A 12269-nucleotide genomic window follows, 5' to 3' on the forward strand; every position below is an offset into this window, starting at 1 on the left:
AGAGAAAACCTGGGACCAGAGGAAAGAGGCAAGACCCTTTGGGTGAGCGTAGGAAGTGGGGTTGGAGGACTCAGGATACAAATCCAGCGGAGGGTGGGAGGGAGCGAGGGGGCTCACCGCTTTCGATGCCAAACTGGACCCGGCGGTCCACATCGTCGGCCCAGATGTTCTCTGGAGGCTCACAGTAGAGCACAGGGAAGACTCCTCTGCACAGGTGGGCCTGGCGGGCGGCCTGAGCAGAGCGGGTGACGGCAATGACCGCTGCCCGAGGTCGGTACCGAGACAGAAGCTGGGCTGAACTGAAGGAGGCAGACAAGGTCAGCCCAGAATGTTGGAAGAGTGCTGGGTTCAGGTTCCAGGGGCCACCAATAAGCTGTGTGACCCTAGGTAAGTCATTGTATCTTTTCTGGGCCTTAGTTTTCTCACCCATAAAGTGGATATGAGAATACCTGCCTTTCTGACCACATGGGGAAACTATGAGATGACTAAAAAAAAAAAAATCAAATGAGATAATAAGCAGAAACCTCTTTGAAAAACAGAAACCCTTCTGGGAATGCATCTTTATATAGTATTTAACTTAAAAAAATGTTTCTTGTTAATCCTCATAATCCCATGAGCAAATGGAGGAGGATTATAGAAACTGGGTGACCTACCCAAGATGTCATAGCTAAGTTTCAGAGCAAAGATTTGAATTCAAACCTTCTGGAGCCTTCTGTAATACCCCAGCATTGCAAAGCTTTGTGGGCTAAATGCAGAGGACCTGTTTCTGAGCCCTGGGAGCCCAGATGGCCTGGAAGTCAGTGCACCCAGTGATGCCACCTTGCCCTCCCAAACCCTTGAGGAGAGAGGCACAATTCTCGGTGTGCTCCAAGATCTGTCTCTCTAGGCTTCCAGCTCCCATAGCTTCTCTTCTCTTCTCAGAGATCAGAAAGATCTCTGATGATGAGACAAAAGCCACGCTTGGGGCCCATCCCAGCCTGCCCTGGGCCCAAAGCTGTGTCCTGCTGTGTTCCCAGTGTTCTTACCGGCCAGTTGTGGTCAGCACGATGATGGCAGCAGCGCAGCACTTGAAGGCAGCCTCCACAGCACCAATAGCGGTGACCTCCGTGGGATCCCGGCTCAGTGGTGCCGCCCGGCGGAGCTCCTCAAAGAGCTGCCGGTGGTACACGGCAGCCTCTGCCTCCCGGGCAATCTGTGGGCACCAGGAAGTCAGGCTGGGCAAGGGTATTGGGATCTGGAAGGGGGGTGGTTTTCCAGCCCATTTGCCTTGCATTCTGAGCTCCTACCGCATGCTGCATCTTTACAGCCTCCACAGGAAAGTTGCCTTTGGCAGTCTCCCCCGACAGCATGATGCAGTCTGCCCCATCCAGCACGGCATTGGCCACATCACTCGTCTCTGCCCGAGTTGGCCGGGGCTTAGTAATCATGCTCTCCAGCATCTGGGGGATATCTTGCGGTCAGAGCTGTAGGAGTCATATCTGACTGGGGACCCTGCCCCGACTACGTCTCTGACATCCACACTCAGAGGGCCCTGAAAACCAGAGTCACACTCACAAACTGTGTGATCCTGGCTGCTCTGTTTCCTCATCTGAAAACAGGGGTCACAGTAGGTCTTCCTAGCTTTGTTGTTTGAGGGTCAAACATTGGACAGCAAAACATGCTAGAGACCTAAGGTGTGCGTATTCACCCTTGGTGTTCCCAGACTCATAGAGGGCCCTGCCCCCAGGGCTCGTGGCAGACCTGTGTAGCACAGACAACGGGCTTTCCCGCCAAGTTGCAACGGCCGATCATCATCTTCTGAGCCAGGAAAACCTTCTCGGCTGGGATCTCAATGCCCAGGTCACCCCGTGCCACCATAATGCCGTCGCTCACCTCCAGGATCTCATCAAACCTGGGCGGTTGGGGAAGTCAGGGCTGGGACAGATCCAAGAGAAGCCAGAGAGAGGCAGGCAGGGAAAGAGGAGGAAGATGGGGATGCGTAGGGCCTGATGGGAACAAAGACCAAGTCTCACTTCTTTACTCCCTCGTGGTTCTCGATTTTGCTAACGATCTTGATGCCCTGTCCTTCCGGCCCCAAAGCAGCCCGGACGGCAGCCACGTCGCTGGCTTTCCGCACGAAAGAGGCAAAGACGATGTCCACGCCATGCTCCACCCCGAAGCGCAGGTCCTGGATATCTTGCTCGGACAGCCCGGGCAGGTCCACCTCGGCGCCTGGCAAGTTCACGCCCTTCCGACTTCCCAGGACACCGCCGTTCTCCACTTCGGTCTTTAGCCCTTTTGGACCTGCGGGTATGGAAAGAGTCCGCCTAGGTTAGGGGTGAGGCCGGGGGCATAGTCATAGCTGTGGGAACACCGGGCTTGGACCCGCAAGAAAACGGAATGATGTCTTATTTGTTTCTTCATGCTCAGCCTGGGCTCTGCACCGAATAGCGCAGGGTGGACTTCTGTGGAAGAAACTTTTAACCCGCCAATCCAGCCCCAGCCCAGGGCAGCCCAGGAGTCTGGATGCCAGGGGCTCGGGAAGGTTTGGTGGGAGTGAAGGGCGAAGGCGGGACCGAAAGGAAGAGGGCCCACTGCGCAGGACCAGGGCAGGAGGCTCGTTCGCACCGATTTCCTTGACCACTAGGGAGATGAGCCCGTCGTCAATGTAGATGCGGCCCCCCACCGGCACGACTCGGACTATATTGGGGTAGTCCACCCAAACGGTGTTCGCGTCCCCGCGCGTCCGGAACTCTGGATCCACCGTCACCAGCACCTGGGAGCCCTTCACTATCTCCACTTCGGACTCCGGGCCCTAGGGGCGGGGCCAGAGGAAAGCTGAGTTCGGCCGGCGGCACTCAGGGCCGGCCCCTCCCAATGCTCCGCCCTACGGACAACTTCCTTCACGCCGCACCGCCCTCTTCGCCGGCCCCAGAACAGGGCGGGTCGCGGGTCCTCTCTCACCCCTTGCAGGATCCCAGTGCGTATCTCTGGTCCCTTGGTGTCCAGAGCGATGGCCACGGGTCGGTAGCTGAGCGGAGAATCTGCAAAGCTCTCCACCGCCTCACGGACGTTAGCGATGGACTCAGCATGGTACTAGGGACCAGAACAAAGCGAGGATTTCAGGGGAAGCTGGCAGGGACCTCGGGGCATCCTCTAGCCCCACCCGTCTCCCCGTGGCCCCGCCCTGAACCTCGTGGGAGCCGTGGGAGAAGTTGAGTCTCGCGATGTTCATCCCGGCCCTGATCATCTCCTTGAGGCGCTCCACGGAGCGAGATGCCGGCCCTGGAACCAGAGACCCGATTCAGACAACTTTCTCACCAAACCTGAGTGACAACCGAACCCATCATCACCCTGGGGGCCGCCCCAGGCCGCAGAAGTCCTGTCACCCGACCTTTGTCCCCTGACCCCACCCCTGCACACAAATCGGAAACCGCGTTCTACTCTCCAGCTAAGACCCGCCTCCTTGCACTGCAAGGCCCTAGAAGGGTGGGCTCAGCCAGGCCTGAGGCAACAGTGCTGGCCTTGATGTTAGGCACTGCAGTGTGGGGGAAACCCCAGTGAATGAGGAGGGGATGGGTGCCAAGCTTTAGAGCCTCCTTCCTGTTGGACTGAGGAGAGTTGAGTTACATTGATTGCTTCCCTGCTGGTAGAACAGCTGAGTAACTGAGACCCAGCTGACCAGCCTCTCCAGTCCCTCCCAAAGCCAGTTCTTCCACTGTGTACTGGGTCTCCTTCTCACCCGATCAAAAACAGATTCAGCAGTTCCCCCAGTTCTTTATGTCATCGATGTTTTCCTTTTCTGTTAGATCACTCCCATCAGCATGTAAGCCTGGTGTTATTTCATCCAACAACAACAAATTCTCCTAATTTCAGTTCCCCCTCTAGCTACACAGCCCTATTCCTTTGCTCACTAGTGCAGCAAAATTCATGACAAGAGTTATCTCTGTATCCCCTCCCCCTATTCTCCCTGTAACCACTCTCCATTACATCTGTTCTTGTCAAGGTCACCAACAACCTCTGTCAGTTCAGTTCAGTTCTGTCGCTCAGTCTTGTCCGACTCTTTGCGACTCCATGAAATACAGCACGCCAGGCCTCCCCGTCCATCACCAACTCCCGGAGTTGACTCAAACCCATGTCCATCGAGTCGGTGATGCCATCCAACCATCTCATCCTCTATCATCCCCCTCTCCTCCTGTCCTCAATCTTTCCCAGCATCAGGGTATTTTCCAATGAGTCAGCTCTTCCCATCAGGTGGCCAAAGTATTGGAGTTTCAGCATCAACATCAGTCCTTACAGGACTGATTTCCTTTAGGATGGACTGGTTGGATCTCCTTGCAGTCCAAAGGACTCTCAAGAGTCTTCTCCAACACCACAACACAGTTCAAAAGCATCAATTCTTCGGCGCTCAGCTTTCTTCACAGTCCAACTTTCGCATCCATACCTGACCACTGGGAAAACCATAGGCTTGACTAGACAGATCTTTGTTGACAAAGTAATGCCTCTGCTTTTTAATATGCTATCTAGGTTGGTCATAACTTTCCTTCCAAGGAGTAAGTGTCTTTTAATTTCATGACTGCAATCACCACCTGCAGTGATTTTGGAGCCCAGAAAAATAAAGTCAGCCACTGTTTCCACTGTTTCCCCATCTATTTGCCATGAAGTGATGGAACCGGATTCCATGATCCTAGTTTTCTGAATGTTGAGCTTTAAGCCAACTTTTTCACTCTCCTCTTTCACTTTCATCAAGAGGCTCTTTAGTTCTTCTTCACTTTCTGCCATAAGGGTGGTGTCATCTGCATATCTGAGGTTATTGATATTTCTCCCAGCAATCTTGATTCCAGCTGTGCTTCATCCAGCCCAGGATTTCTCATGATGTAGTCTGCATGTAACTTAAATAAGCAAGGTAACAATATATAGCTTTAATGTACTCCTTTTCCCATTCGGAACCAGTCTGTTGTTCCATGTCCAGTTTAACTGTTGCTTCCTGACCTGCATATAGGTTTCTCAAGAGGCAGGTTAGGTGGTCTGGTATTCCCATCTCTTTCAGAATTTTCCACAGTTTATTGTGATCCACACAATCAAAGGCTTTGGCATAGTCAATAAAGCAGAAATAGATGTTTTTCTGGAATTCTCTTGCTTTTTTGATGATCCAGCAGATGTTGGCAATGTGATCTCTGGTTCCTCTGCCTTTTCTAAAACCAGCTTGAACATCTGGAAGTTCACGGTTCACGTATTGCTGAAGCCTGGCTTGGAGAATTTTAAGCATTACTTTACTAGCGTGTGAGATGAGTGCAATTGTGTGGTAGTTTGAGCATTCTTTGGCATTGCCTTTCTTTGGGATTGGAATGAAAACTGACCTTTTCCAGTCCTGTGGCCACTGCTGACTTTTCTAAATTTGCTGGCATATTGAGTGCAGCACTTTCACAGCATCATCTTTCAGGATTTGAAATAGCTCAACTGGAATTCCATCACCTCCACTAGCTTCATTCGTAGTGATGCTTCGTAAGGCCCACTTGACTTCACATTCCAGGATGTCTGGCTCTAGGTGAGTGATCACACCATCATGATTATCTGGGTCGTGAAGATTTTTTTTGTACAGTTCTTCTGTACAAAATTCTTGCCACCTCTTCTTAATATCTTCTGCTTCTGTTAGGTCCCTACCATTTCTGTTCTTTATTGAGCCCATCTTTGCATGAAATGTTCCCTTGGTATCTCTAATTTTCTTGAAGAGATCTCTAGTCAACAACCTCTGTGTTGTTGCTAAATCTAGTGGTTAGTCCTCATCATTGGCTGGTCTGTCAGCAGTATTTGACACACATCTTTGACATACATTCTTGGCTTGGCCTCCAGAGCACCAGCCTCTCCTGGTTTAGTTCTACCTCACTGGCTGCCCCCTTTCAGCCTTAGCTCCCATTAGATGACCACTCCTCTTCTCTCATTTTACTTTCACTCCCTTGGTAGTCTCAACTAGTCTCATGGCTTTACATACCATCAGTATGTCAACAACTTCCAAATTTACATCTCCAGTTTAGACCCCTCTCCCCAAACCAGAGTTGTGTATCTGATTGCCTACTCTGTACCACACTTGTGTGTCTAATATGTGTAATCAAACTCAACAAGCCCCAAACTGAACTGATCTCTCCTCTAAACCTTTCCACCATAGCTTCTCCTGCTCAGTTGATAATGGGTTCTTCTAGCTCCTCATGCCAAAACACTGGGACTAGTCCTTGACTCCTTTTTCACCCCCACCCCCACCCAGATCCATCATAGCCTGTTGGCTCAACCTTCAAAATACATTCAGAATATCATCCCTTCAGCAGCTCCACAGCCACCACCTGGTCTAAACCAGAGATACTGCCAGAGCAGCTTCAGCGCTCACCCCCACCCCCAACCCCAGTCTACTTTCAATATAGCAGCCAGGGCAGTTCTGTTAAGACCCAAGTAACAGCATGTAACTCCTGCTCAAAACTACAGTGGTTTCAGCTTCGCATTGCACTTGGAGTGAAACTCAACTCAAATTCTAAAAATGGCCTACTAAACCCGCCATGATCTTCCCTTTCCTCCAATCTCTTCATTTTTGCTGCTCTTCCCCTTGATGGTTTCCGGCCTCCTTGACTTAGGGCCTTGGCACTGACTATTCCCTTTGCCTGGAACTCTCTTCCCCCAGACATCTGCATGGCTCGTTTTCTCATCCCCCTCAAGTCTTCGTTCAGGTCTAGTTTTCTCAACCATGGCTACCCTGACTCCCTATTAGGACTACAGCCTCTCTCCTGCCCTTGCATTTTAATACCTGTTCTCATGCTTGATTTTTTTTAGATTTTTTTCCATAGTACTTATCAGTTTCTAATATACTAAATACTTTCCTTATTTTTAAAATAACTTATTATATTTACTATTGTCCCACCCAGCTAGATTGTCAGCTCCCCAAGAGTAGGGATCTTTGTCTGTTTTTTTCTTTTTAATATTTATTTATTTGGTTATGCTGGGTCTTAGTTGTGGCATGTGGGTTCTAGTTGCTTGACCAGGGATTGAACCTGGGCTTCCTGTGTTGGGAGCATGGAGTCTTAGCCACTGGACCACCAGGGGAGTCTCTTTTTAAAAAAATAATTATTTTTACTTATTTGGCTATGCTGTGCAAGTGAGATCTACTTCCCCAGCTAGGGACAGAACCTGGGCCCTCTGCAGTGAAAGCATGGAATCCTAACCAGAGAAGTCCCTGTCTGTTTATTTCATTTCACTGACCTACTCCCAGGACCCAGAAGCTTATCTACCAAGCACTCAACAAATATTTGTTGGGCTTCTGAAGTTGTCCAGTGGTTAAGAATCTCCCTTGCAATGCAGGGGACTCCGGTTTGACTCCTGATCCAGGAAGATCCCACATGTTTCAGGGTAACTAAGCCTGTGCAGCATGACTGCCGAGCCTTGTTCTAGAGACTCCAAGCCACAGAGACTGAGCGCACTTGTCCCAGAGTCCATGCTCTACAGAAGAAGCCACTGCAATGAGGAGCCTGCACACCACAGCTAGAGAGGAGCCCCTGCCCTCCGCAATCAGAGAAAGCCCTCTTGCAGCAATGACCCCGGGCAGCCGTAAATAAATAAATTTTTAAAATATATATTTATTTATTTATCCCTCAGTCAAACAAGAAGTCTCAAAGAACACAAAAGATGAGGCAGCACCTTGAGAAACACACATGAGGCCGTGTGACGCTGCAGGGGGGGTGGGGGTGCTTACCGATGGTGGCGATGATGCTGGTACTGCGAGGGACCACAGGCTCAGAGTCGATGTCCAGCAGGCACAGATGTTCCAGGAAGGTGTCTGCCATGGCGGCTGGCAGCTGCTGCCGCTGGAAGAAGGAAATGCCCAGCTCCTGGGTCATCTGGGCCACACTAGCCCGCCGCAGGTACCCCGCTGGTCCTGCAGTAGAAAGGGGCTGCATGGGCACCTGCCTCTGGTCCCCATCCTTTCATCTCAGCGCGCTTTCTGTTCCTTCCCTCAGTTTTCCAGTTTTTGTTGAGTCTTATGAGCTGGGCATTATGCATATATTATCTTATTTAGTCACCAGGACGCTAGTAAGCAGGTACTGTTATATGCTCTGTAATTATCCCCATCTTCTAGGTAAGGAAACAGAGGCTGAGAAAGGTTAAATCAGTTGCCCAAGGTTGTATAGCTTCTAATGAACAGAGATAAGATTCCCATTTAGGTCTGACTAACTCCAGGCTCAAATTCTTGATCACCTAGCTATCTGGTCCCTCACAACCTCAGACTTCTTGCCCTTTAGCTGCTGACTTCTCTCAGCCTCAGCCCCCCTTGATATCTAGTCCACAGTGGCCCTTCATTTTCAGGCCGAGAAACACCCAGTTCCCCTTCCTAAGGTTCCTGTCTTCTTCCCTCCAGCCCCTGACAACTGACTGGCCTCCCACTCCCTCCTTTGAGTTTCCTCAGCCCCTTCAATGCTACTCCAGGTCCTGAAGTCTCTGTAGCTTGCCCCAGCCCAGCTCAGAGGGAGAGGACCCCCAGTACCAGCCACACGTTCCATGCCACTGCACACCTGTCTGTCTCCGGGGATCTGCTCTATACTGTTAATGGTTGGAGGCAGGAGGCCGGCTGGGCGGGGGATCAGCTCTGTATCCTGGTTAAAGTGTCACCAGTGCCTCCCCTCTCACTGGAAGTCCTGTGCACCAGGGGCCAGAGTCCAGCAGTCATGAGAATGCCCCTTGGCTCCCAAGCTGCAAGCTCCCCTCTGCCCTGCCTATTGGGGTTGGGAGAAGAGGCCCAGACCAGGGTCTATAAATTAACACGGAGGAGACTCTGAACACAGATCCTCCCCAAATACCTCCTAGCCAGCAGCATTTCTCCCCTTCTCTTCAATAGCATCTGGTGCCCCTTCTTACCTCCTGGAGCCCCAGTCAGGATGGACTTCAATAAATCCCTTTGGGACTTACAAAGCCATGACCAGAGCCAGTTGGGGGGCATGTTCTCCTGCCCTGACATGCTTCAAAATTCGGAGCTGCAGCCTCCTGGACTGTGGAGAGAGAACGGGGAGAGGATAACAAAACTGCTGGTCTTATCAAAGGAGCCAGAAAAAAGAAAAGGGGCACACCCAGTGGGCCACCCCTACCCCCACGCAGAGTCCCTCCCCTGGACCTGCTGGCTCTCTGCCCCTGTCTTCTGGCATTCTTCCCTTCTCCAATCCATTTTTCCTGATAAATTTTTAATTCATCCATTCTGTCTGGTCATCAACCTGAATAGATATTTTTTTTTTTGCCAGTAATATGGTCCCTTTGAGGGGCTTCCCTGGTAGCTCAGCTGGTAAAGAATCTACCTGCAATGCGGGAGACCTGGGTTCGATCCCTGGGTTGGGAAGATCCCCTGGAGAAGGAAATGGCTACTCACTCCAGTATTCTGGACTGGAGAATTCCATGGACTGTGTAGTCCATGGGATCACAGAGAGTCAAACACAACTGAGCAACTTTCACTTTTCACTATGGTCCCTTTGTACTTTGCTGAAGTTAGCCCTAGATGGATCTAGGAAGCAGGGGATCTAGGGTAGGGACTGGAGGTTGAAGAAAGGGGATGGGGAACATTTTGATCATGCAGTGAGATTCTCTAGAAGGGCTCTGATAGCATCATTGTCATTATCACATTGGCTCCTGTCTGCTCAATGACCATTTGCAATATTTATTGAGCACTTACTCTATGCCAGGTCCTGAGGATGCAGTGGTAAGTGAAATAGAGCCCGTGCCCTTCTATGGAATTTTTAGTATGGTGATAAGACAGACTATAAACAAGTGTTAAGCAAATAAATATATAACTACATACTTTGTAAATTCTATGAAGAAATGCATCATGGTGCTGGAACAGAGAAGCCTGTGAGGAGAAGGGGAAGTGTTTTAGATGAGGTGGTTGGGGAAAGCCACTTTGATGTGATCATATATTTTTAACGACATTTCTTTACTTGGCCATGCCAGGTCTTAGTTGCAGCATGTGGGATCTAGTTCCCTGACCAGAGATTGAACTTGGGCCCCCTGCACTGGAAGCATGGAATCTTAACCACTGGACCACCAGGGAAGTCCCTGCAGTGATCATATTTAAGCTGAGATTTGGAGGAGGAGAAAGAACCAGTGGGGACAATTTGGCACAAGTTTTCTGTGGGGTTGGAAATAACATATGCCAAGACTCTGAGGAAGGAAAAGCCTGGTGCTAGCCAGGGCAAGCTGCAGAGAGAGTAGAGGCGCATAGTCCCTGTGAAACTGGAGACAGAAACAGGGCCTTGGAGGGCAGTGGGCTCATCCAGGAGGCTGGCAGTCTACTGACGCTTTAGAGACCAGACAGTAGGTGAAGGAGGACCAGTGAGGAGTTTTAGGGGAAATCGAGGTGGGAGGACTAGCAAAGTGGCGGTGAAGATGGAGAGTGGGAACCAGATCTGAGATGTATGTTGGAGAAGAGCAGACAGAATGGAATGATGGTGCCACGTGGGGAGAGGCAGAGCAAGGCTTCCAGACCCAAAAGCATGGCACCGAGGGACTCTGGCTTGAGCACTCAGGTCAGGAAGGGAAGAGAGATTTGCAGTGGAAAACATTCGAGGTCTCTGTTTTAGATAGGAACCCGCCTGCCAATGAAGGGAACATAAGAGGCGTGGGTTCGATCCCTGGGTCGGGAAGATCCCCTGGAAGAGGACATGGCAATGCATTTCAGTCTTCTTGCCTGGAGAATCTCATGGACAGAAGAGCCTGGTCTCTACAGTCCATAGGGTCGCAGAGTTGGACACGAATGAATCGACTGAGGAGGCACACAAGTTTGCCATGTCAGTTCATCATTACAATCAACAGGCAGGCCACTGGGTCTGTTCACTGAGCACACAGCATGTGCTGGTACAACATGCAAGGCCTCATACACATCCTCACCTTTTATCATCATGACAATCTAGAGGCAAGGTGGGACTAATAGCCCGGTTTGTTTCATTTTAAGTTAGTTTGGCTGCATGTGTGGCTTGTGCGAGCTTATTTCTGTGACCAGGGATTGAACCCAGGCCCTAGCAGTGAAATCAGAGTCCTAACCACTGGACTGCCAGGGAATTCCCCTAATAGCCCGTTTTACCGATGAGGGAACTCAGGCTAGCAGGGTGTGTTGGATTACTTCTGTTGCCACTCCATATCCTTTCTTTAGCCTTTCCACTCTGCTCAACCAGGAGGCTGAGGGCCTTGTCCCGTGACTTCTGTAGGGGTTGGCTGGAGAATGGCACTGACAGGAGATGAGTTAGAGGAGAGTGAGTCTGGGTGTGTCCCTGCCCTCCCTCTGTGGGATTGCTGTAGATCACAGCACCTGCCGTCTGCTTTCTGGGGGGCCCTCTCTCTCCAGATTCTAGGAACCATGCTCCCTCCATCTCCTGGGCCCCTGAGGGCGGTAACTAAGCCACTGCTACTAGCTTGGGGGTAATGCACCCACTATTCCTTGCGGTTCACCAATACTCTGCCCATACCTTTGCACATAATCCTTTTATGAAACAGTCCTTGAATTATCCAATTTGAGAAAGACTTTGATCTGACACACTTGCCTGGAGCTAAAAATCTTGCCACTGGTGGAGCTGGGCCAACCACTCCAGAGAGCGTGTAGTTCTGGAGTCTGAGTAGTGTAACCATTTAAGCTCTATTTCTTCCTTTCAGCACTGTTTCTGGAAGAGAAGGGGAGAAGCTTCAGACCTTGATTGGAAAAGAAAGAAGATAAACAGGAGGAAGGACTTCTCCTTAACAGGGGGAATGATCCTGGAGTCCTAGGCTCTATCTGCAGAAGACAGAACAAATAAAAATGCACAACAGCTGTTACTAGAGTGAACATAACATAATAGACCTCAGGGACTGAGAATTCAGGCCTTGTTCTTGGGGGTTGGAGAGAGACATTAAGTTTGATCTGGCAATTTTGAACTGACTCCAGGACCAGTTGGGAGGACAAGAATCCCAGAGATCCAAGTCCCAAGCGGCCAACAGGAGGTGGGGACTGGTGTCCCAAGGCAGCCCCTATCCTATCCAGCTGACGGACAGATGCCTTGCCCTAAAATCAGGCCACAGAGGAAAAAGCAGTCTGGCTGACCCTGGGTCCATAAGTAACCACATGAGAGATGGCCTGCCCTTTGTCATGGGGTTGGGCAGCTCTGAGTAGGAGGCCTGTGGGGGAGAAATCTGGGAGAAGGACTATAGGCCCCCCAGTATCCAAACAGAGTGAGTGTACTTAACTTTGTCAGATGGGACCCTTCCCCACCCCCTGACACCTTCCAACATACACAGGCTTC

The 12269-nt window shown here is 50.6% G+C and overlaps 1 protein-coding gene across 8 annotated transcripts in view; it reads right to left on the reverse strand.

Annotated features, from left to right (window-relative positions):
• PKLR (pyruvate kinase L/R) overlaps positions 1 to 12269 on the reverse strand; it is a 37743-nt gene that overhangs the window by 2095 nt on the left and 23379 nt on the right. Inside the window, exons 2-13 of one of the 8 annotated variants that reach the window (XM_070467484.1) lie at positions 11538 to 11654; positions 9803 to 9850; positions 8875 to 9005; positions 7715 to 7897; positions 3173 to 3264; positions 2944 to 3075; positions 2608 to 2794; positions 2013 to 2283; positions 1741 to 1891; positions 1287 to 1439; positions 1026 to 1192; positions 118 to 299 (exon numbers count right to left, since the gene is read on the reverse strand). In XM_070467484.1, the coding sequence (XP_070323585.1) occupies positions 118 to 299; positions 1026 to 1192; positions 1287 to 1439; positions 1741 to 1891; positions 2013 to 2283; positions 2608 to 2794; positions 2944 to 3075; positions 3173 to 3264; positions 7715 to 7897; positions 8875 to 8974 (1618 nt within the window). In that variant the 5' untranslated portion in view covers positions 8975 to 9005; positions 9803 to 9850; positions 11538 to 11654. Of the gene's footprint in view, positions 1 to 117; positions 300 to 1025; positions 1193 to 1286; positions 1440 to 1740; positions 1892 to 2012; positions 2284 to 2607; positions 2795 to 2943; positions 3076 to 3172; positions 3265 to 7714; positions 7898 to 8503; positions 8625 to 8874; positions 9006 to 9802; positions 9851 to 11080; positions 11223 to 11537; positions 11655 to 12269 lie in introns of those variants that run through there. The other 7 variants (XM_020912405.2, XM_070467485.1, XM_020912411.2 and 4 more) reach the window with 7 other exon arrangements.

Source organism: Odocoileus virginianus, chromosome 5 (assembly GCF_023699985.2).
Source record: "Odocoileus virginianus isolate 20LAN1187 ecotype Illinois chromosome 5, Ovbor_1.2, whole genome shotgun sequence".
Classification (NCBI taxonomy): Eukaryota; Metazoa; Chordata; class Mammalia; order Artiodactyla; family Cervidae; genus Odocoileus; species Odocoileus virginianus.